The 21,455-nt window shown below is 52.8% G+C and overlaps 1 protein-coding gene across 6 annotated transcripts in view; it reads right to left on the minus strand.

Moving 5' to 3' along the window:
* Nucleotides 1-21,455, minus strand: part of MYOCD (myocardin) — a 34,275-nt gene that overhangs the window by 6,170 nt on the left and 6,650 nt on the right. For 3 of the 6 annotated variants that reach the window (XM_058852103.1, XM_058852102.1, XM_058852108.1), the window contains exons 2-9: nt 18,962-19,027; nt 15,376-15,431; nt 11,172-11,247; nt 8,817-8,978; nt 4,396-4,571; nt 2,092-2,217; nt 1,331-1,584; nt 838-991 (exon numbers count right to left, since the gene is read on the minus strand). In XM_058852103.1, the coding sequence (XP_058708086.1) occupies nt 838-991; nt 1,331-1,584; nt 2,092-2,217; nt 4,396-4,571; nt 8,817-8,978; nt 11,172-11,247; nt 15,376-15,431; nt 18,962-19,027 (1,070 nt within the window). Of the gene's footprint in view, nt 1-837; nt 992-1,330; nt 1,585-2,091; nt 2,218-4,395; nt 4,572-8,816; nt 8,979-11,171; nt 11,248-15,375; nt 15,432-18,069; nt 18,195-18,961; nt 19,028-21,455 lie in introns of all 6 variants that reach the window. The other 3 variants (XM_058852106.1, XM_058852105.1, XM_058852107.1) reach the window with 2 other exon arrangements.

Genomic DNA, 21,455 nt, shown 5'->3' on the forward strand with positions numbered 1-21,455 from the left:
CCTCCCAAGAACTGTGAGTCCTCCCCATGAACCAGCAGTGGTCCTTGGGTCAGGGAAGCAACTCAGGATTCCCTTCCTAGCAGTAGATTTCTCCATGTGCAGAGGACTTGAACACAGACCAGGAGCCAGCTTATGGCTCAGAGACTGTGACACCTTGGAGCCACATGCTCTATGCTCAGGCACAGGATTCAGCCACCTGAGCTAGGACAAACTCATGCTGTTTCTACCTCTGCTCCTAGAAGGATTTGCCTTCTCCATGACTGAGGGTCCATTAGCAATGTATAAAAGAATAGCTGATATGAGGGATTCTCCCCTACTCCCTTTCTTGCCTACATGAGAGCTGCTCAAAACAGTGCACATAGCAGGAGGCACCTGCTCATGCACAGAGCTGAGCTGGCCTTAGCTGAGTCACTAAGGGGGGCACCATGCTCCCCTAATGGCCTCTGGCTGGTCTGTCAGAGCATCCACGATGTCCACCATAAAACCACTCAGGCATGGAGCCAGGAGCTGCAGGAGCAGCAGTTCAGATCATCCTTTAGCCTGACCTGCAGCCTCCCCAGGCTACACCTTTGGTTTGCTGGTATACAGGCTGGAGCAGTGCACCCCTCACCACCTCCAGAGCAGCAAGCCCTCATGTTCAGAACCTCCCCAGGTGACCAAGCCCTGCCCCAGGGTGCTGTGCTGTACTCCTGGGTGGCTCAGAGCATGGGGGTGCAGGTGTGCTGATCTGTAACACGGCCCCTCCCAGCCCTTGGCACTCCCCTGACACACTCAGAGGCAGCACAGCACACTCAGGCTGTGACATTCTGCTCCTGAAGTGGCAAAGTTTGTACTCACTTTGAGATCATCCAGGTTGGATGGCAGAGGGCCTGGCTTGATAGATGAGACACAAGTCTGGCCTGAAAAGGTGGTTTTCACTGGAGAAAGAGGGGTGTTGTTGCCAGAAGTTGATGAAGAATTTGAACTTTTGACCATTTGCTCATTTGATTGCCTGAAATAACAAAGGAGATTTGGGGTAACTTGTCTGCTCCCCAGGGTCTTTGTGCCCAGCATCCCATCCCTCTGCTCCCTTGGGTCTGCTGTCTCCTATATGAGACTTCAGGATGGCTAAGGAAAACCAGTTTGGGCTGTAGGAGATTGCTGGTGTCCCACCAGCAGGTCACAGGTGCCCCAGCCAGTATGCAAAGCCAGAATGGCTTGGAAGGGGTTTGTGCTGTTCCCAAGCTTTTCTGTTCCAGGAGTGTGCCTCTATCCCCTTGCTCTGGCACAAATGGATACAGAGGGGAAAGTCTGGAGAGAGACAGGGCTAAGTCCTGCTGCTGGCACTCACTTCAGCTGTCCTTGGTGCACCCCAGGGTAGTTGAAGTGCTGCTGCTGTTGCTGCTGCTGCTGGCTGAGGATCTGGAGCTGCAGGAAGAGCTGCTGCTGCTGGAGCAGTCTGGCATATGCAGAATCCATGGGTGGAGGGGACTTCTCTGCTTTCTGGTCTGGAGGGATGTACTGGTGGTACTTGAGCTTCTTCACTTTGGGCTTGGTGTCTTTGGGCTTTTTGTGACGGTTCTTGCTATCACTGGATGATTTGGACTGTTGGGCCAAGAAGGAAAGGAATTAGGTGTGAGAAGAGCTCCTGTCACCCCTATGGGACCTCAAAGGCCTGGGACAGAACAAAGGCAGCTCCTGCTGGCACCTGACACTCCAGCTCCAAGACCTGCTGAGCCTGGGTGTGGGGCACTCCCTTGGCACTGTGTCCCATCTCAGCTGTGCTGCAGAGCACATGAGATGGACAGTGGCCCTCCCTGCCTGGAAGGAACTCCAGTGTTGCCTTGTATCTCCTCCTACTCCCAGCCCCAGGGGAGTTTTCAGTGCAGGACCCCAGCAATTGCCTCTAACAAGGTGTATTGCTGTATCTTGTACCATTACACAATGAATTAAATCTGTTTTTGACACAAGGCTGTCTGCCTGAATTATTCAAAGCCTTTAAGGCCGGACACCTGGAGCTCCCACACATTTGGGGCACAGCCCATGGGCACTTCAGGCTTGGGTGCCCTGGGCTGGTTCCTCCCCTGGGCAGCCCAGAGGCAGCAGTGTTACCTTCACGGCAGAGGGCACCGGGAGTGTCGGGCTCTCCTGCCCCGCCGGCTGCTTGGGGCTGTCACACTGGCTGCCCTGCCCCGGGGCAGTGTCTGGAGCGTGGCCATCGGCACTGGGGGGACGATCCTGCAAGGGAGAGGTGAGAGGGGCTGTGGGGCCAGACCCAGGGGCTGTCCAGCCTGCACAGGGGCTCCTGGTGCCCCGTTTCCTCACCCCATCTCGATGCCTCAGCGCATCCCAGTCGCCTCATGTCTATCCCAGACACATTCTCAGGCTATCCCAGTCCTTCCCTAGTCCTCTGTCTTCACAGTTCTCCTTGGTTTTCCAGCCCTCCTAATTTCGCCTGAGCCGCTCATCCTTGCTCACTGCTGGCAGTGTCCCCCAGCCCAGTCTTCCCAGCTGACCCTTGGATGGTCACAATCCCTTCGGTTCTCCCCGTCCCCAGTCTGCCCCAGTTCCTCCCCTTCCCCCATCCATCCCAGCCCTTCCAGTCTTCCTCAGCCCACTCCAGTTCCCCCATTCCCCCCGGAGCCCCCGATCCCCAGCCTCCCTATTCCCCCAAATTCCCACAGTACCCCCAGTCCCCCCAGTTCCCCCCATCTCCCCCAGTCCCCCCAGTTCCCCCCAGTTCCCTCAGTTCCCCCCAGTTCCCCCCAGTCCCCCCAGTTCCCCCCAGTTCCCCCCAGTCCTCCCCAGTCCCCCCAGTTCCCCCCAGTTCCCCCAGTTCCCACAGTCCCCCCAGTCCCCCCAGTCCTTCCCAGTCCCCCCAGTCCCCCCAGTCCCCGCAGTCCCCCCATTCCCCCCAGTTCCCCCCAGTCCCCCCAGTCCCCCCAGTTCCCCCCAGTCCCCGAAGTTCCCCCAGTCCCCCCAGTTCCCCCCAGTTCACCCAGTCCCCCCAGTTCCCCCCAGTTCCCCCAGTTCCCCCCAGTTCCCCCAGTCCCCCCAGTCCCCCCAGTTCCCCCCAGTCCCGGCCCGGCGCTCCCCGGGGCTGCAGTTCCCGCACCGGCCGGCAGTGGGCGCGCCGGCCCCGCACAGCGCGATCCCCCCGAGGGTCTCGGAACCACAGGACAGAGTGACACAGAGTGACACAGGGTGACACAGGATGGCACAGGGTGACACAGAGTGACACAGGGTGACACAGTGACACAGAGTGACACAGAGTGACACAGGGTGACACAGGGTGACACAGGATGGCACAGAGTGACACAGAGTGACACAGGGTGACACAGGGTGACACAGAGTGACACAGGATGGCAGAGGGTGACACAGAGTGACACAGGGTGACACAGGGTGACACAGAGTGACACAGGATGGCACAGAGTGACACAGGGTGACACAGGGTGACACAGAGTGACACAGGATGGGCACAGAGTGACACAGAGTGACACAGGGTGACACAGAGTGACACAGGATGGGCACAGAGTGACACAGAGTGACACAGGATGACACAGAGTGACACAGAGTGACACAGGGTGACACAGGGTGACACAGAGTGACACAGGGTGACACAGAGTGACACAGGATGGCACAGAATGACACAGAGTGACACAGGATGGCACAGAGTGACACAGAGTGACACAGAGTGACACAGAGTGACACATGATGGCACAGAGTGACACAGGATGGCACAGGATGACAAAGAATGACACAGGATGACACAGAATGACACAAAGTCACAGAATCACACAGAGTCACACAGAGTCCCAGAATTAACCCGGCTGGAAAAGACCTTTGAGATCACCGTGACCTGTGACCCAACACCTCCTCATCAGCCAAACCCAGCACTCAGTGCCACATCCAGGCTTTCCTTAAACACCTCCAGGGATGGTCACTCCCCCGCCTCCCTGGGCAGCCCATTCCAATGCCCAAACACCCTTTCTGTGAAGAGATTCCCGATCTCCAGCCTGGAGCTCCCCTGGCACAGTTTAAGGCTGTGTCCTGTCCCTGTTCCCTGGGAGCAGAGCCCGAACCCCCCCGGCTGTCCCCTCCTGCCAGGGAGTTGTAGAGAGTGATGAGGTCTCCCCTGAGCCTCCTCTTGTCCAGGATAAACACCCCCAGCTCCCTCAGCCGCTCCTTACAGGACTTGTGCTCCAGATCCCTCCCCAGCCTTGTTGTTCCTGCAGCATCTCCAACCCCTCCTGAAGTGGGGGAGCAGAGCTGGGCACGGCACTCCAGGTGCGGCCTCACCAGTGCCCAGCACAGGGCAGGAATCACTTCCTAGCGTGTCCCTCGTGTCCCATCCCCGACCCCCGAGTCTCCCGTGTCCCCCCGCACCTCCCCCGGCTCCAGGACGGCTCACCCTACCTGTGGAGCCCCGGCAGGGGCGGCGGGGGGCGGCTCCGGGGCCTTGGGGCCGGGGGGCGGCTCGGCGGGGCCCGGGGAGCCGCGGCTGCGGGGCCGCTCCGGGGACAGCCCGTCATTGCTGCTGTCCTCCTCGAAGGCGAAGGCGTCGGTCTGCCGGGGGAAGCCGCCCTGGGAGCCTGCAGGGGCAGAGAGGACACGGTCAGAGCCTGAGGGGAGGGTCGGGGTGAGCTTCGGGGCCGTGGGTGGGGGGCAGACGGGGCTCGGCCACCGGCGGGGCTGAGGGAGGGCAGGGGGACAGGCATGGACTGGGCCATTGGGACAGGGGGAGAGAGGGGTCTGAGGAGCCGGGACTGTGTCCCCGGGGACAGAGGAGGATGAGGAGCCAGGACCATGAAGCACATTCCTTGGGACAGGGAGAGAGGAGAAGCTGGAGGAGCCCAGCCCACACGCACAGCAGGGCCGGTGCAGACAGGTGGGACTGGTGCAAGAGGGGCTCTGCCATCCTGCCCCTCCACTGGGCTGGGATGGGAGAGAAAGGGGGACCAGTTGCCCTCCCTCAGCTGAGCCCCCCGGCTGAACACCCACACCACACTTGAGACTCTGTCCTCAGCAGGACTGAGGCTGAATTCAGCTCGGAGCGTGACCCATCTGCTCTCAGCACAAGAGCCAGGAAGAGCGGATGTGGCTGCAGGTGCACAGAGGCTCCCACATCTCGTCTCTGTCCACAGGTTTCACCCACTGGACATGGTTCAAACCACTTTTACTGCCGGCCCAACAGCCCCAGGCTGCTCTGCCTGCACAGCTGCTGCACAGCTCCTGCACAGCTCCTGCACAGCTCCTGCACTGCTGCTGCACAGCTGCTGCACTGCTCCTGCACAGCTCCTGCACAGCACCTGCACTGCTCCTGCACAGCTCCTGCACTGCTCCTGCACAGCTGCTGCACAGCTCCTGCACAGCTCCTGCACAGCTCCTGCACTGCTGCTGCACAGCTGCTGCACTGCTCCTGCACAGCTCCTGCACAGCTCCTGCACAGCTCCTGCGCAGCTGCTGCACAGCTGCTGCACAGCTCCTGCACTGCTCCTGCACAGCTCCTGCGCAGCTGCTGCACAGCTGCTGCACAGCTCCTGCACTGCTCCTGCACAGCTGCTGCACAGCTGCTGCACAGCTCCTGCACAGCTCCTGCACAGCTCCTGCACTGCTCCTGCACTGCTCCTGCACAGCTCCTGCACTGCTCCTGCACAGCTCCTGCACAGCTCCTGCGCAGCTGCTGCACAGCTGCTGCACAGCTCCTGCACAGCTCCTGCACTGCTGCTGCACAGCTATCTGCTAGTCAGATGGGCAAGGGCTCTCGACCCCGAGGTTTGATGATAAAGTGCTGAGAATAAAAGGTCTCATGCGAGCCTCGGGAGAGCTGCAGGTGGGGGTGGAGGAAGGAGCAGCGTGGCTACACTCGTAATCTCCTCGTGCTCATGTCTGGCATTTGTCAGGCAGCTTGGCACGCTGATAGTGAGGTGACAAATGGGGAAATAGGAAGGGCCTGGGGACAAACTTCCACCTGTCCCTGCTGCTGGTCTAGCAATGTGCACCTTCTCAACGACACGCACCTCCTGCTCTGACCCCTGCCCCTATCTGAGAGATAAGGGTTATCTCCACTCCCTGTGGCTGCTGGTGCCAGGGTGGGCGAGGACAGAGCCCTGGCTCCCTGCCTGAGCTGCTGCCCAGACATGGGCTCGGGAAATGAGATCAGCCGCGTTCAACTTGCTCTCTTCATGTGTCCCTGGAATGAGGACCTGAGTCCTCTCCATCCTCTCCATCAGAGGCAGCACCCAAACAGGTCCCTGAGGAGCTGCAGTGCTGCACGGGCCACCTGGGCTGCATGGGAGCTGCTTCCCACACCTGCAGGCCAGCGTGGACATCCCCCCCTTGGGAAAAATGACTCTGAGCAAGGGGCACTTGTGGATCTGCAGGGCTCCTGCTGCACTGGCAGGGAAGCATGTGTTGGGAAGTGGTGCTAAAGCTGGGAGCATAAGGGACCTTCAGGACACAGCGACAGCCCAGAGCATGACAGGAATGTGCTGCATCCTGCTGCTTGATACCGCAGGCCTGTGCCGATGGGGAATGCTTCCCTTATCTGTCCTGCTGTCACCCAGCCCGGCCTGAGCGTATTGTTTCTCCATCCCGTGTCCCCGCTGTAATCTCAGGCAGGATGGTGTTTGCTCCGGGCTGTTTCTAATGCACTGGGTATTGTCCTCTTGAGCGCATTGGACAAAGTGATGACAAGGACCCGGTAAAAAAAGTTCCTTATATCACTGCTCAGCTATGCAGGGCACTGGCGGCCTCCTGTCACTGCGACGTTTGGGCTTTCGCTCGGGGTCTGGCACTTTCTGCTCACCCTGCCGGAGGTGATTAGAGGAACACGTCAGCTGAACTTTCCACTGTATAAACAGTTGAGATTCCAAGGTTAAAGTAAAATGATTTTAAACCCTGTCATCTTTCTGGTATTGCAAAAACAAAAGGCTTAACATTCAGAAGTGCCAGTACTCATCTCTGCTCTGTGTTCAGCCCTTTGCCCCAATCTGTGAGTACCATAAGGTGCCTCTAACTCCAAAAATGAGCCTGAGGATACTTCAGCCTGAGGCTTTCTACTGCAGAAGCCTGAGGGCTGGGATGGTGTTCCTGGTGCAGCTGCACCACCTTCTTCTCACAGCACCCTATGGTACCAAGCAACTTCATGTTAGACCTTAATATGCCACATTGCACCCTAAATGGGACGAAGCTGGCTTACAAGGACACATTTTTCCCCAGCAATGTGACAGAAAAGCATTGTAAAAGGAAGAATTTTAAAACTGAACAAATCATTTTTAAGCCAGACTTTTTGTTTTTAACAGTTTGGTCCCGTAAATCTCTGTCTACCATGATCTCCTGACAAGGCAGCCGGAGAGACGCTCTATTCAAGATTCAAACTCATTTTCCCAGTCTCCAAACCTCAGCTCCAGGGGATAAAGTCATGCTCACACTGCCTCAAATGTTTATAAAGGGGGGGATTTTTTGAAACTCTTTTCTTTCCACTGTTCTCTCCTTTAGTAAGTGGCCGGGGAGATATTACTTGAACTCTCCTTAAAAATTCCTCTTCAGGCAGAGTCCTGGAACATTTCACCTTCAAAGAGGAGAGCTGCGACATGCTGGGAAGGGAGCAGCTCCAATGCCAGCCTGGAGAAGCTGCTGTACATACACAGCCTGCATTTCACAGCCCCCAAACCAAGAGCAGGAACATCTGTGGGGCAGGACAGAGCAGTATCTGAGCCTGGAATATTTCATGTCATTTAAGATGGTTTCTGAGGTTAAATCAAAGTGCTTCCTGTTTCAACTCTCATTTTTGGTATCTCTCCTGTCACTCCAAGACCCTTTGTGTTCCAAAGCTCTGCCATTGTCCCCAGCTTGCTCTGAGCTCCAGAACAGACCCTTCAAATGGGACCATGCTAATGGAAATGATCCCATTAATTGAGGAACTGTGAGCAACAGAACAAGCAGCTTCCAGGGACAGAGCAGCTCTCAGTGCCTCATTGGAGACATGTGTGCCAGTTTGGACATGTGGAATCAGCCCCAGACTTCAAAAATATGGGTTGCTGTTCTGTCACTGCAGGACCCTGCCAGCTTTCCTGCTCCTTTCTCTGCCTTTGGATCTCCCCTATCCTGGCACTGGGCCCTGGTGAAATTTGATTCACCTTTCTGCTCTGTGTTGGCTCCCACACCAGCTTCCCTGCAGCAGCGTGGGGGAAGTAATTGTGGATGATTCTTCCTCCCTGCTCTGGTGGGAGGAGGTGTTGGAGGAAAACCAAGCTTAGGCATAAGGCAAGTGCTGGGTCCTGGTTGATAGGAGTGAACCCTGTTTGGGGGTGCAGGCCCCTGCTCATATTCTCCAGCAATTTAGCATCCCAAGGATGCTCTACACCCCAGGGATGCAGCATCCTGAAAATAAAAGAGAACCACCAGCCTTACTGAACTGGTGCCACTCTACCCCCATTTACTGGGATGTGTGAGCTTGGCAGGGCACAAGTGGGAGAATCTGAGCTGGTCTCACAACACCTGGGCACTCAGGTTCTTTCCTGTGCTGAAGGAAGGAGTGTCCTCTCTCCAACAGTGTCACTTCTGTGCTCAAAGCCTTGGGGAGGGGTGTAAGAAGGGAGGTTCTTTCTGGGGGAATGTGGCTGAGCAATGGTGCAGGTTTTGGTGTCACTGCTCTAAGATGAGAGCTCTGTGCTCACAGGCTGGGCTGGTTACTGCGGAATAATGCAGTTTAAGCAATCAGTGCAGCTCTTACATGCAGGTCTGTCACTTCCTGCAGTCACTGTGGTACCCCCTGGTCCCCTTGGCAGCCCCTGCCCCACTCCATGCACACACAACACGTTCACTGTCACTACCTTTTATGGCCTCTTTCACAGCTGAGTCCACGGGAATAATATTCTTCTCCACCAGCTCCAAAGGACCTGGCCTGAGTGCAATCTTCTCATTGAGGTCATCTGCCAGTCGGGCTCTTTTCAGCTTCATCTGAGTTGACTGAATGGACCCCTCTGCAGCCGAGTCTGAAAGGCCAAAGAGAAGCATCAGGACCAGGGGCTCCCATGGGCACAGCACTCAGTGAGAATGTGGTGCCCTTCAGCACAGCCTCTGGGGGCTGTGGCCACTCCCTGAGCGTGGCTCAGCACAGCAGGATCTGCTGGGCTGGGTGGGGCTGCTGGGCTTTGGGACATGGCTCCTTCTCTGAGCCTCAGTCCCAGCTTCTCCATTCCTTAACAAGAGCCTCTCTCTACCAGCCTGGGCTTGCAAACCCAGCCTACAGCTGGAGCATCCTCTGCAAGGCCCAGGAATGATCTGTGATGGAAACTTCATTAGCAAGCTGCCACTAACGAGGCCCAAAGGGGTCTCCAGCTCCTGCCTGCCAGGAGCACATTGGTCCCTTGTGGCAGATTGATTCTCCCATTCTGTTTCTGGGAAACAGCTGGAGAAGAGAACCATTGGCAGTGCTTGACAACTGGAGTAAATGGCTTACACTGCAATTAAAAATGCTGAGTCTTGGGCTGTGGACTTTTGGAGTTGACTACAGTGCCCCAGGCCTTCAGGAAAAAATGAGCTGGGGAGGAGCAGAGCAAAGGCAGGTAGATCTGGAGGCTACAGGTCTACCAAAGCCACCTGAGAAGACCCCAGTCATTAAAGGGTGACAGAAGAATAGCAACTTAAACAGAAAGATTTCCTGAACAAAGCTCTCTGGCTCCTCTCTTGGACCAGGTGTGAGTATTGAGGGAGTGGGATTCTGAACCAGACAATTTCCAAACCCTTGAGGGTCTAAAGTAAGAACAGCTGAATGCAGGTTGTTCTATCTTCAAAGCCTGGACACTCTCTGGAAGAGGTACTGTAGGGAACACGAGCTACAGGGCTTGATACCATTAAATTCTCCAGAGGAGGTCAGGAGAGCTGGTCTAGGGCCATTCCTGGCCTCAGACTATGCAGACCAGTGAACACAAATGAGCTCCTTGAGGTGAACTCTAACAGAAGGGGTGCCTGTAAAGCCCTTGGATGGTGCAAACTGTCTCACCTGGCCAGTTCCAATCACCTAGTTGTGAACAAAATGGATTTGTAAGTCAAATCCACAAAATGGACATGCCAAGGCAGAGCTCTGAAATGCAGAGCAGGATGGGCAGAGGTGTGTGCAGGTAAGGGGGGGTGGAGCAGCACATGCATCTTGCTGAGTGCACAGCCAGGCACTCTCTGTAGTCTGTCTCCCCTGGCTGGCTCTGTCCCTGTTCAAGCCCAGGGACTGCCTCCATGTCTGATAACAGCCCCCCACCTCCAGTCCACATTAAAGGAAGGACACTCTCCAGCTCTTAAACAAGCAATGGTGCTAGCTTATTTTAGGGATGGAAACCCAAGGGAAAGGCAAGGCAGCAACACTGATCCAGCACGGGACCCAGGCTCAGCCCTCCTGCCTGCCAGAGGAAAAAAGAAATACAGATTGCATCCATGCTGAGAGCAAAGGGCAGCATTCACAGCTGCCAGAGAGTGATCTGCTTCTTCCAGGCAAGTGACAGCACTCAAGGAGGGAGGGAGGGAGGCTGCACATCCTCTCTGTCTCTAAGGATCTTGTTATCTCTGGAGATAGTGAGGGCCACTGTGGTGTTCTGCTGTCTGTGATGGGATACAGCCCTGCCAGCTCTCTGACTGAGAGGGAACACCAGAATGGGAGAGGAGAGAGCTGCTGTGGTCACAGACTGATAGCAGGGCTTTTCATACAGCTCTGCTTGTGTCATTGACTGCACGGGCTGTCACATAGGATATCCGGAATTACACAAATTTCCCAGATTTGGGAAGGTGTTACAATGACCTGCTATAGGAATTTCAGTGACCTGGACAAAAAATTCCCTGGGTTTGCTCTTCATGATCAGACATTGGCACTGGTGTCTAACAGAGTTCTCCCTCACAGCTGTTCTGTACCCCACTGTTCCCTAGAGCATCTTGCACCGCTCCCTGCCAGAGATGGGAGAAAGACTGGGTGGCCTTGGGACTGTGTTTTTCAGGGAATAAAAGCATGTCCCGCTTCCTGAACCCCAGGTCTGGACAGAATTTCATACAACGTGTCCCATTTGAATCTGCCCCCCATAAGCAGCTGGAACAAAGTAATGGTCATGACATTCCTGAAGGAACACAAGAAGGGCAGGAGAAACACAAGTCCCAGGGCAGGAGACACAAGGAGTACATGGGAGAAGCTTGGGCAGCCTTACCTTGCAGAATGTGCATATTGACCAGGTCTGCCCGCTCAGGCCTGCTTCTGATCTTGTGCTTGAGATAATCTTCAGTCTGCAGAACACAAATGCAAAGTTACCTGGCTAGAGCAGCAATAAGGTACTGAGAGCACCTCACCCTGTGCCGTCCCAGGATTCTTTTGGATTTATTACAGGCTGGCTTGAGTCAGCACCTAAAGGACGTTTTTCATCACTGAAATGCTGGCTTCTTCTTGGGAAGTTCTTCAGAAAGGAAACAATACTTCTTGAGCAGCTGCTGCCTGCTCACTGCACCCACTGTGGTGCCCTTTGCCATCACTACTGGGCTTCTGACACCTGAAATGTTATGAGAACTTACAGGAAGGGTGAGACCTATTCCCTGGGAGTGGTGGGCCTGCACCACATGTCACCTCTGAGAGATGCTCTAGAATGTCCTGGTAGCAGCGGCTTCTGTGGGAAGCCCAGCACTCTGGGGTGAGATATCAGGCAGAACAAGTCAGGAAGCCACTCAGACCCTCTACCCAGGTCAGCCATGAGGCTTCACCTTAGTGCTCTGCAGTTCCTCCCCCAGGCTATGAAATTGGGTTGGGAAAATCTGCTTTGCAGTCAGTGCAGTTTGGCTTGTGATGGACCCCCAGGGTCCTGGAGCCTTGTGCCAACTCCCTCAGGGCTTTAGGAACTGAGAGGCACACAGAGGTACAGGAACACCATCCATAAGGGCCAAGAAAGTCAGCCTTGAGGGCAGTTGACCTTAAGAATACAAATATAAGCTTATCCCCTGGTGCAGAAAAGCTAGAGCTCAACTTAAGCTCTCAGCTAAGCTGAGCTGCAAGAAGAAACAGTACAAAAATTGTACATAGCTCAAAGAGGTTAAAATTTAAAGGATAAATATAAAAGAATAGTACAAGCTGCTGGAGCAAAATTGTAAATCCATTGTACATATTTCAAAGAGGTTAAAATCTTAAGGATAAATACAAAAGAATAGTACAGGCAGCTGGAGCAAAATTGGAAATCCATAGTATGAAATGTATGGGATCATGAGAAAAAGATCTTATAAGGACTTCTGCAGCCAGGATCAGGCAATGGAAAGTGCTGTCTGTGTTCCATAAACAGGAGAAATAATTGTGCATACTGCTGAAATGGCTACAGGATTTAATGCCTTTTAAAACACATCCTCACCAAAAAGATAAATGTCTCTTTATCAAAGAGGTGGCTCAGCCAAGAACCTTCAGCAACAAAGGAGAAGAAACCCCAGTTGTCAGGTTGAAGAACAGGTTAGAGGATACTCAGAGGAGTTAAATGTTCCCAAACAATTTTGACACACATGAGGCTGGAGTAATAGCAACTATCTATGGCTCTCCAGGAAACTGGGCAAAGGAGAGTAATTCCTAGCTTTAAAAGAGATGGGAAGAAGAAACCAGGAAATTATAAAGCAGACAGCAAGATATTGGACCAAGTAATCAAACAGTCTATATAAATGAATTTTGAAGATGGCAAGGAGGTGAGCAGTCAGGATGGATTTATCAAGAACAAATCACATCACACCACATGAAATTCCTTCTATGGAGAAATGACAGTTTTCTGTTTCAGGAAGAAACAATGAATATCATGCAGCTTGACTCAAAGCATGTTTTGACATTATCTCCCATGGCTTTTTCACATGCAAGCCAGAGAAATTTGGTCTGGATAAGAGTAATATTAAAAAGGAGCATAGCCGTGGATCAGCAGAGGAATTGGAAATGGCTCAGAGTCTAAACAGAAGAATAAATCAAATCCTGTTACAAAGCAATTTTTCCTGCTAGTCAATGTATTAATTAATGCCTTGAATGATAGAAGACATACTCCTCGATTCTGAATCATTCAAGGCTAGCTGATTACAGTGCACCACAATTTGGCACAACTGATCATCTGAAATAACTGTGCTACAGTTTCCAGGAGGACATTTGGGGAGGGCTGTGTTCAGTTAGCCACAGCTAAGGCAGCTGATCAAGCACTGCAGAGGGTGAAGACAATGCACCAGAGATGCTCCTGCAGTGGTCACTGGACAGGGTCTTAGGCAGAAATTAGATGCTCCATGCATTGGAAAAGTAGAAAAGGTTCTGGAGAATCCAGTGATCAGCCCACAGCCCCAGACCAGCAAGGGAGACACAGCACAAGGTGTCAGCTCAGCCCTGTTCTGTCCATGGAAGGGTCTGGACAACAGCTACAGACATCACCACTGAGTCAGAGATGAGATCAGTGAGGGGGCTGAGGGGAGGGGAGGTTGGTCACTCCAGAGCTGAGATGGATACTGGGACACAGAATGCAAAACACCTTTTAAAAGTGCTGCAGGCAAAAAGAGACACAGTTGTGAATATACACAACAGTAGTGTGCTCAAACTTCAGCAGAACAGCTTGGGCTGGGAATCAGGGGTCAAGTGCTCACAGCAGAGGTCAGAGAGCACCAGAGCAGGCAGTGGGTGTCTGTCAGTGCTCACACATCAGTCAGGACCTGCCCAGTGGGGTGTTCTGCTCTGGGGCAGAGGCAGGACAGGCACCCCACAGTCTCTCTGTGCTGGGCTGCTGGCTGAGCGCTGCAGCCCTGCTGAGCCAGACAGCCCCAGCAAAGCCAGCCTGCTCTCTGTCCTCCACCCCAGCAATCTGTTCTACGACATCAAAGGCTGCTGCACTGGCCTGCTGCCAGCCTCTAACATAGCCAGTGACATGTTTAAACAAACAATAGACATTTTATTTACTGAAGTCTTTACAACGCCTCACCCTTCCTCCATATTTTTCCCAGCTTATTTCCACCAACACAATCCCGTGCTTGGACCATGTGTGGGTTTGCCAGGTTCCTGTGCCAGGTCAGAGCGAGCTGGTGTCTGCACCTGAGTGCATTTAAACTCACATAATGCATTTCCAGCTAACCCTTAGATCAGGTCCTGGCTTGGGCTCAGCTCCAGCTGCTGTCCTACAGCTGTGTTTCTGCTGTGACCTCAGCTCCTTTGGACCCTGGCTGTTAATAAGCTGCATCTCTGGGGTGCAAATGATGAAGACTTCAGATGTGAGCTTTTCTAACATCAGCTGGAGCAGAGGAGCTTTCACACCACGTGAACAGTTATCTACTCTCTGTTTGCACAACATCAGCTTGGGGGAAGATCAGCTAAACAACAAATGCCTTTGAGTCTGGAAACAGCTGTTGATCTTCCTGGTCCCAGATCTAAGCAGGGCAGCTTTGCAAGGGAATAATGTTTGTTATGGGCTGTGCTCAGTGTCTTCATTAGCACTTTCCAAACATGCCCGTGGTTTGGGATAGACTAGACCATCCTTCCCCTTTCCCCAGGCAACTAGCCAGTGAAAGCTTTTGAAGAGAAAGACAGAGACACAAATGTATACTTTAACTGTAAAATATATGACACTTCAAGGATACTTTGGATTGCTTGAAATTTTTTAAGCGTACTAATCTTTCAGAGTCATACTGTATTTCTTATGTTCGCCATTTATTACCACGGGAGACTTGGGGCAAATGATTTGGAGTGTGCTTAAGTTCAGAAGAGCACTTCCCTGTATTTCACAATCATTCTTCCCTGCAAAGGTCCTTTCCCATGTGACTGCAAGCACATTTTGCAGATTAATGGAACAAATTCTTGTGTTCAAGCAAAACCTGCATGATTAATTGCTTCCCTTTCTGGGAGCATGCCTCCAGTTTGATCAAGGCTGGATTGTTTGCCATTGGAAAACCAATGTGATTTCCCAAAAAGTGATCAGATCATGGAGTTTCCATGTGTCCTGGAAATGGCTGCTGCCCTTGGCAGTGTTTAGGGAAGCCTGGCAATGGGGTGGGTGAGAACCTGGCCCATTTCCCCCTTGGATGTTGTGTCCTAATGGCCAAGCTGGCAAAGCCATGCTGAGCCCTGCCCTGCCCATGGCCTTCTGTAAAGCCTGGGGCTGCTGTAAAACCCCACAGCTCAGGGCACAGATGCCTCCTTTGCCCTTTTTTTAAACCTTCCCTGCTCGGAGAAGGCTGCTCCAGAGCATCTGTGAGCCTGGAAGCATTTCTGGAAGCAGGGCAGGTGCCCTGCCCCTCATTCTCGGCCACCAGAGCAGCGTGGAGGGTGCCAGAGGAGGGGACAGTGGTGGAAGGTGCTGGAAGTGGTGGTCAAACCCCGTGACTCATGCAAAGCAAGCCCATGTGTTCCCTCACTGGGACGGCTGCAGGAGTTACCTTGGCTCGCTCCAGACTTTTTCGCTGTTCATGGAATGCAGATGGGCTTTTCAGTGCTGCAACAGGAAAGAAAGAGGAGCAGTCAGCACAGGAGCGGAAGCAAGCAGCTACCAGCATATTCAGCAACAGCATTTTAATGAGTGCTATAAAAATAGCAACACAAACTAGCTGGTCTCTTTATTGTGCTGACTAAAAATAACTCAGGAAAGCTCTGGGAAATCCCATGTTCTCAGCCAGTCCGTGGCAAGAGAGCAGGGGGGATGGAGAGCATGGGGAGAGCGGGAGGTATGTGGGCAGGGAGGGGTGCAGGCTTTGAAACACAGTGCTCTGTGAGACACGTCAGAGAGCAGATAAATCTTTTCCCTTTCATGTTCCCTGCAGGTCGTGGAGGGCACCACAGCTCCAGAAGACAGATCTGGGAAGAGCAAACACCTGTGAGGGACCTCACCTGAAAGTAAAACCTGCAGGTGATTAAGGCTTGAGGTCAGCAGGAAAATTAATGCCTGCCTCAGCTCTTGGGGTCTGTGGCACAGCCTCCAGCAAGGGCATTGCCAGTTGCCAATTATCCCTCTGCCAGGGTCCTTTACCCCTCTTCTGTCACTGACCATGACTGGACATTTGTCCTGTCCCCTGCTCAGAAGCAGCTGGGTCACTTGGGACCTCTGTGGGCAGGCAAGGAGCAGCCCATGTCCTCAGCATCTCCTGCCTTCAAGGAGCATTAACCCAGTGGTGCTCCCAAAACCAGGCCAATGATCCCTGGCTCTTGCGCCAGTGAACACCGGGCCCATGGAGCAGCCTGCACTGGAGCCATGGAGAATCCTGCACAGTTCTTTCTTCACTGTGGTGCAGTGAAATTGAGGCAGAATTTGCATGGTGAAGGGGTTAATACTTCTCACATCCTACAAAAATTCTTTTCTGTCTGTGTAAGCAGACAAAACTAACTGTTCCTATTGGGACAAGGAAGGGGAAGGTGTCCTGACCCACAAAAACAGTCTGCTGCAACTCTTTGTCTGGCAACAGAAATTCTCTTTCCATCTTCTGAATGGGATCCAATAAAGACAGAAACTATTTTCATGTTATCCTCCATCAGTCTAGGGGAGGATGAAAAGAAGACTGGGGAGAAACAGGAAAGGTTTGGGGGCCCTCTGAATCGACTCCAGGCAACCCCTGGAACATCCAGTGAATCACAGAAAAGCACAGAAGGCACATTCCTACTCCTGCCATTTGGAAAGCAGACAGACAGACAAGCTGGTGCTGCTGTGCCATGCTCCAGTGAGCAGCCACCAGCACTGGTGACAGCTGGTTTAATCAGAAGCAAAATTAAATAGTGCACATGAGAAAATGAAGTTAGCAAGAGAGATGACTTTCCCAGCCCTGCTGATGTGAAGTACTGACGCTGGCAGTGTGCTGCAGGCACTGACCAAGTGCTGTGCTGTTCAGGTGCTGCAGAGTTTAGTAATTTACCAGGATTTCTGGAGGAATTATGTGGGTGCTGCAGCTTGTATCAGTCTGCAGAACAAATAAAGACATTGCTGGCACTGCTAGTTCAGAGAACTTGTCAGGGGATGACATTTCAGCATGAAATGGGTGAGGGCCTGCGGGCACCAGGGCAGAGGTGCTGTGTGTGGTGTCGATCACCTCAGGACAGATGTTTTAAGGCTTCAGTGAGGATGAGGTGGTGGCTGTGTAGAGCAGGAGGGCCTTCAAGCACACGTGTTTTTGCAGTCCATCACAGCCAGGGGGACTCACCTGCTGGTCCTCAGAACCAACATGGCATGGGAAGATATGGTTAACAAAAACTTGCTTTTCGTAAGGAATGTCTGCACATGCCCAAGCCATGGGGAAGCTGGCTGGGGCTCCCATGTATTAAATGCTAACATCTGACACTTCCTCCTGATGTCAAATTCAGCAGTTAAATTCAGCATGTTTGTTTTTATAATGGCATAAGTGCCTTTTCTTCTATTACTTTCAGTGAGTGAACCGCACTCAAGTTTCCCAGAATGGTCTTCTTGGACAGAAACCAGACTGAAAAATGTCAGCCTAGAAGTTGGGAGTGCAGAGAAGCTGTAAGTAACAGGAAAATACCCTTCAGTTGCCATCAAATGTATTTGGCTGAATACTTTGCTATGTGCAAGGTTGGAGATGTTGGGTGCCACGTGTGACAGCGCAGCCTCGCAGAGCAGCCCCAGGTGTACAAACCTCTCAGGGGGCACTGCTGCCCCATGTTCTTGCATTACTCTAACAAATATCACAGGATTTTGTCTAAAGCTTCTGCTCCTGGAGTCTTGTGATCAAAGCATAAAATCTGAATGCTTAAAGAAATAAACAGGTGAAAAATTGAAAGAGCATGCATTTATCAGTCTTAAAAGCATTGGTCATTTTGGCAGTCATGATTTTGTCATCCTGCTCACGTTTTCCTAATGCTTGGTGCTGACAAAAACATCCTGAGAAGGAGTCAGTTGTTCTGTCTGTTCAGCACAATCCTCCAGGAGCGACAGGGCAGGGACAGGGTGCAGCAAGCAGTGCTAGAGCCATGCTCTCAGAGAGAGGTGGTGTTCTTCTGCTTAGGCAAGAGCTCCATCACAGCCTTCAAAGGCAACCAGAAGAGACAGCAGTGACACAGCCTCTGGAAAATGGTGACCTTAGCAGTGAACCCAAGGGGTCCTTGATGAGACAGAAAGGATAATCCTCTACCTGGGTCCCAGGTAACCACAGATTTGCACATGGAGCCTGAGCTAGGTCAGGATGGAGTGTTCCACTGAGCAGGGCTGAGCTCCCAACATCCTTTCTCCAGTGGTTCTACAGCTTTCATGATGCACCTGCAGGTGCAGAAGGGGAAGGTTTTCATTCACTGACTTTTTGGGCTCTAGCAGCTGACTCTCTGGTGCAGAATCACTTCATGATAATGCTGTCCTGGAGTTTGTCCTTCAGGCTTGAGGTGAGCAGGGGTGGATGGGGTCAGAGGGGGAACACATTTGTCACTCTGCAGCAAGTAGAGGGTTCACTGGCCTGAGGTGTGCACTGACAGCTCTGCCCTGGGGGTCCTGCCTGAGCACAGAGCTGGGTATGTCTCAATTCCCCAGGGATTGCTGTCTGCACCGGGGCCAAGGCAGGTCCCCAGAGCTGCCTTCCTCCCCAGCATCCTGGAATGAGCCCTCTCATCCTCTTCCTTGTCCTGTCACAGAGGTTCCTGGCTTTTACAGGAGGTCAGGAGATTCTCTGCCTTTGCCTATGTGACCAGCTTTGTGAGTTCTCTGCTGAGCTGGATGTGCTTGTCCTTCTGCAGTGACCTCTGGGACAGGGAGCTCTGCAGCTGAAATTTTGGATGGTGTAAGGAAAGCATCTCTCCTGACTTCAGTTTGAGCAGGGGCATTATAGTCTGTGTGATAAATGCACTGTACAGCAGCAGGGATCATCATATTTCTGCAGGGCTGGAAGCAAAGTCCCCCTGGTAGCACTTTGCTCTGAGCTGTGGGGATCTGAGCTGGTGCCACACAGTGCCCCAGCAGTGCCCAGGATGAACACAGGAGAGCCAGGATGAGCTCTCCTCTGAGCCAGGATGAAAAAGGCAGAAGGGGATACTCACGTGGCATGATGCCTTGGTCTGCCAGCTGCTCACGGGTCCTTCTCTGCTGCAGCCGTAGCTGTAAAACTGTGAGAGAGACAGTGTCAGGGAAAGGGGCAGGATGGTACTGAGGTGCTAATGCACAAAATGTGTAGGGTCTGTGTGTGGCACACAGGTCTGGCACTGATCCCTGCTGCTGCTGGACCAGCCTTGTGAACAATTTAGCTCATCCCATCACCCAGGTAACCTGTACTGTGAATTAGGTTTTGCAAATTTGTCTTCAGGAGGACACCTGTATCACAAAGTAAACCACAAAAGTCAATTCCATGCTGTCCTGCTGGAAGCTCAGCAGAGCTGAGACACCTCAGTGACAACATAACCACACACTGCCCTGCCCACCAGCACAGCTCCAGGCTGCTTCTCCTCAGCTGCCCGGAATGAGCTGGGGTTGGAAGGAAAAGAATGGCAAGAACAGCATTTTTGTCCTTGGGAGCAACCTGCTGAGCTCTGCCAACAGCTCATGTCTACAATGAGTAGAATGTCATCTCCTGGGATGTGGGATGGAGCTGAAAAATAATCCCTTCCAGAGCAGTCCCCAAAGCATGAGGCTCCCTGAAATGCCATTGCTTGTGACTTTTCCATGTCCTCTGTACAAACCATGTTTCACATTCAGAGCAAATGTTTAGTGAAGGCTTCATATGGGACAATGATCTCCTGCCAAATTCCAGCACTTCTTTGGACACCAAAGATAGGTTCTTGCTGCGAGGGAAAAATGTATCCTCCAGTATGTGGTAAAGTCTGTGTGTGTGCTGTTCTTCCTAACCCAGGGTGAAGCTGATGGATGAAGTCACTTGCTGCCAGGGGAGTTTTTAGCTCCCCTCTGCCCCATGGCACCACCCCAGTCAGTGCTGGCTCTGCCTGTGGACACGGATTTAGACCCTCACACTCTGGGTACCTACACTGCACCCAGTTATGTGCACCCCCCCATCCTCCTCAGGGACCCCCAGAACCAAATGAGACAGTCCATGCTCTGGGAATGCCCGTGCTTCCTCCTGGGCTATGCAGGCAGGTTAAAGGTAACCAGCTCCTGGCTGGGATCTGACACAGGGTGAGCTCTGTCCCAGTTCCTCTGTGTAGAACCCTCCCTGTGACTGCTCACAATACTGAACAGCTGTGAAGGGCTTGGAGCTTTCCCTGAGGAAAAGAAAGATCTTTATGGAACAGGTGACTTAAGGGAGGTCAGAAACTGTGCAAGAACAAAAGCAATCTGTCACTCACCCAAGAACGGTTCTCTGCTCTCCTAGTCCTGGTGCAGTACCCCAGGCATTAGAGCCTCCTGCCTTCAACTGAGGCAATTTACATACAACATCACATTATTAACAGAGAGACAGCAAAGCCTTCTCGAGTCACATACACCACCCTGCCAAGGACACAGCAGTGCCCCATTGGGCTGTAAAATATCCTGAGTGAGGATCCTCCATCACTTCCCTTCACAGCTCCCACGTCTGCCAAATTATTTGCACCATTTCACTCCGACTTCCGACACAGCCAGACCAAGTGATGTACCACATCCACACGGGCAAGGGGGATCCTAACAGTCTGTGCATTCAGGGCCCACATTCCCTGCTGCTTCTGCTTCTTTCATAGCCCTTCCTAGCAAACAATCATTCCCCAGCCCCCTGGAGCAGCCAGCTGTCAGCCAGGCTGGTGAGGAGAAAAAGGAGAGAGTACAAATCCCCTTGGAGCATAGCTCAGAAGGTGATGATGACTTCCCCTGTGGTGGGTGTAAGATTCATCATCTGTCCCGCTGCAAAAAGTGATGAAAACATGTGGGTTTCACTGCCATAGCTCTCCCACTGCTTGGCTGCAGGAGCAGCTCTTGGGAGCCCAGATTCCCCAGATTCTGCTGCCTCCCAGTGAGCAGAGCACAGTCTGGGATCCCCCCCACTGCAGCTGGTCCATGCTCCACCTCAGCCTCTCCTTTGCCTCCTGCCCTGTGCACAGGCTGTCACAGAGGGGTGCTGGGACCATGCAATGAGAATTTTGTGCAGTTTGGTTTTTGTGCTGATGAGGAGAAAGGCTGTGACCCAGCAATGTCACTGACTACTCTGGTGGGAGAGCTGAGCAATTCCATGGGCAGGTCACCTCCCCTAGACAGGGAATTCATCACAGGCCATGCTGAGCTCACAAATGTCCTTAAGCCTGGCCCATCCTTTAGCTACAGGGCAAGGAGGAAAATCCAGCCTTGTCTGTTCAGGACATGCTGTCAAAAAATGTGAGGACAGGCCAGTGCAAGTAGCAGCCACTTCCAGGAGCAGCACACGCTCAACAGCTGAAACAGTTATTTCAGCCACCAAATATTCATCCCAGTCTGGACCTCCTCATGCAGTAGGATACATGACTTGGCTCTCAAATATTTCTATGAACTTCCCAAAACCTGTTGTAAATGTAGTGGACAGTGTCAGACAAAAGTGCTGAACATCCCTGCACAAGAGGGAAGCAGCCTCTGAGGCAA

Source organism: Poecile atricapillus, chromosome 17 (genome assembly GCF_030490865.1).
Source record: "Poecile atricapillus isolate bPoeAtr1 chromosome 17, bPoeAtr1.hap1, whole genome shotgun sequence".
In the NCBI taxonomy this organism is placed as follows: domain Eukaryota; kingdom Metazoa; phylum Chordata; class Aves; order Passeriformes; family Paridae; genus Poecile; species Poecile atricapillus.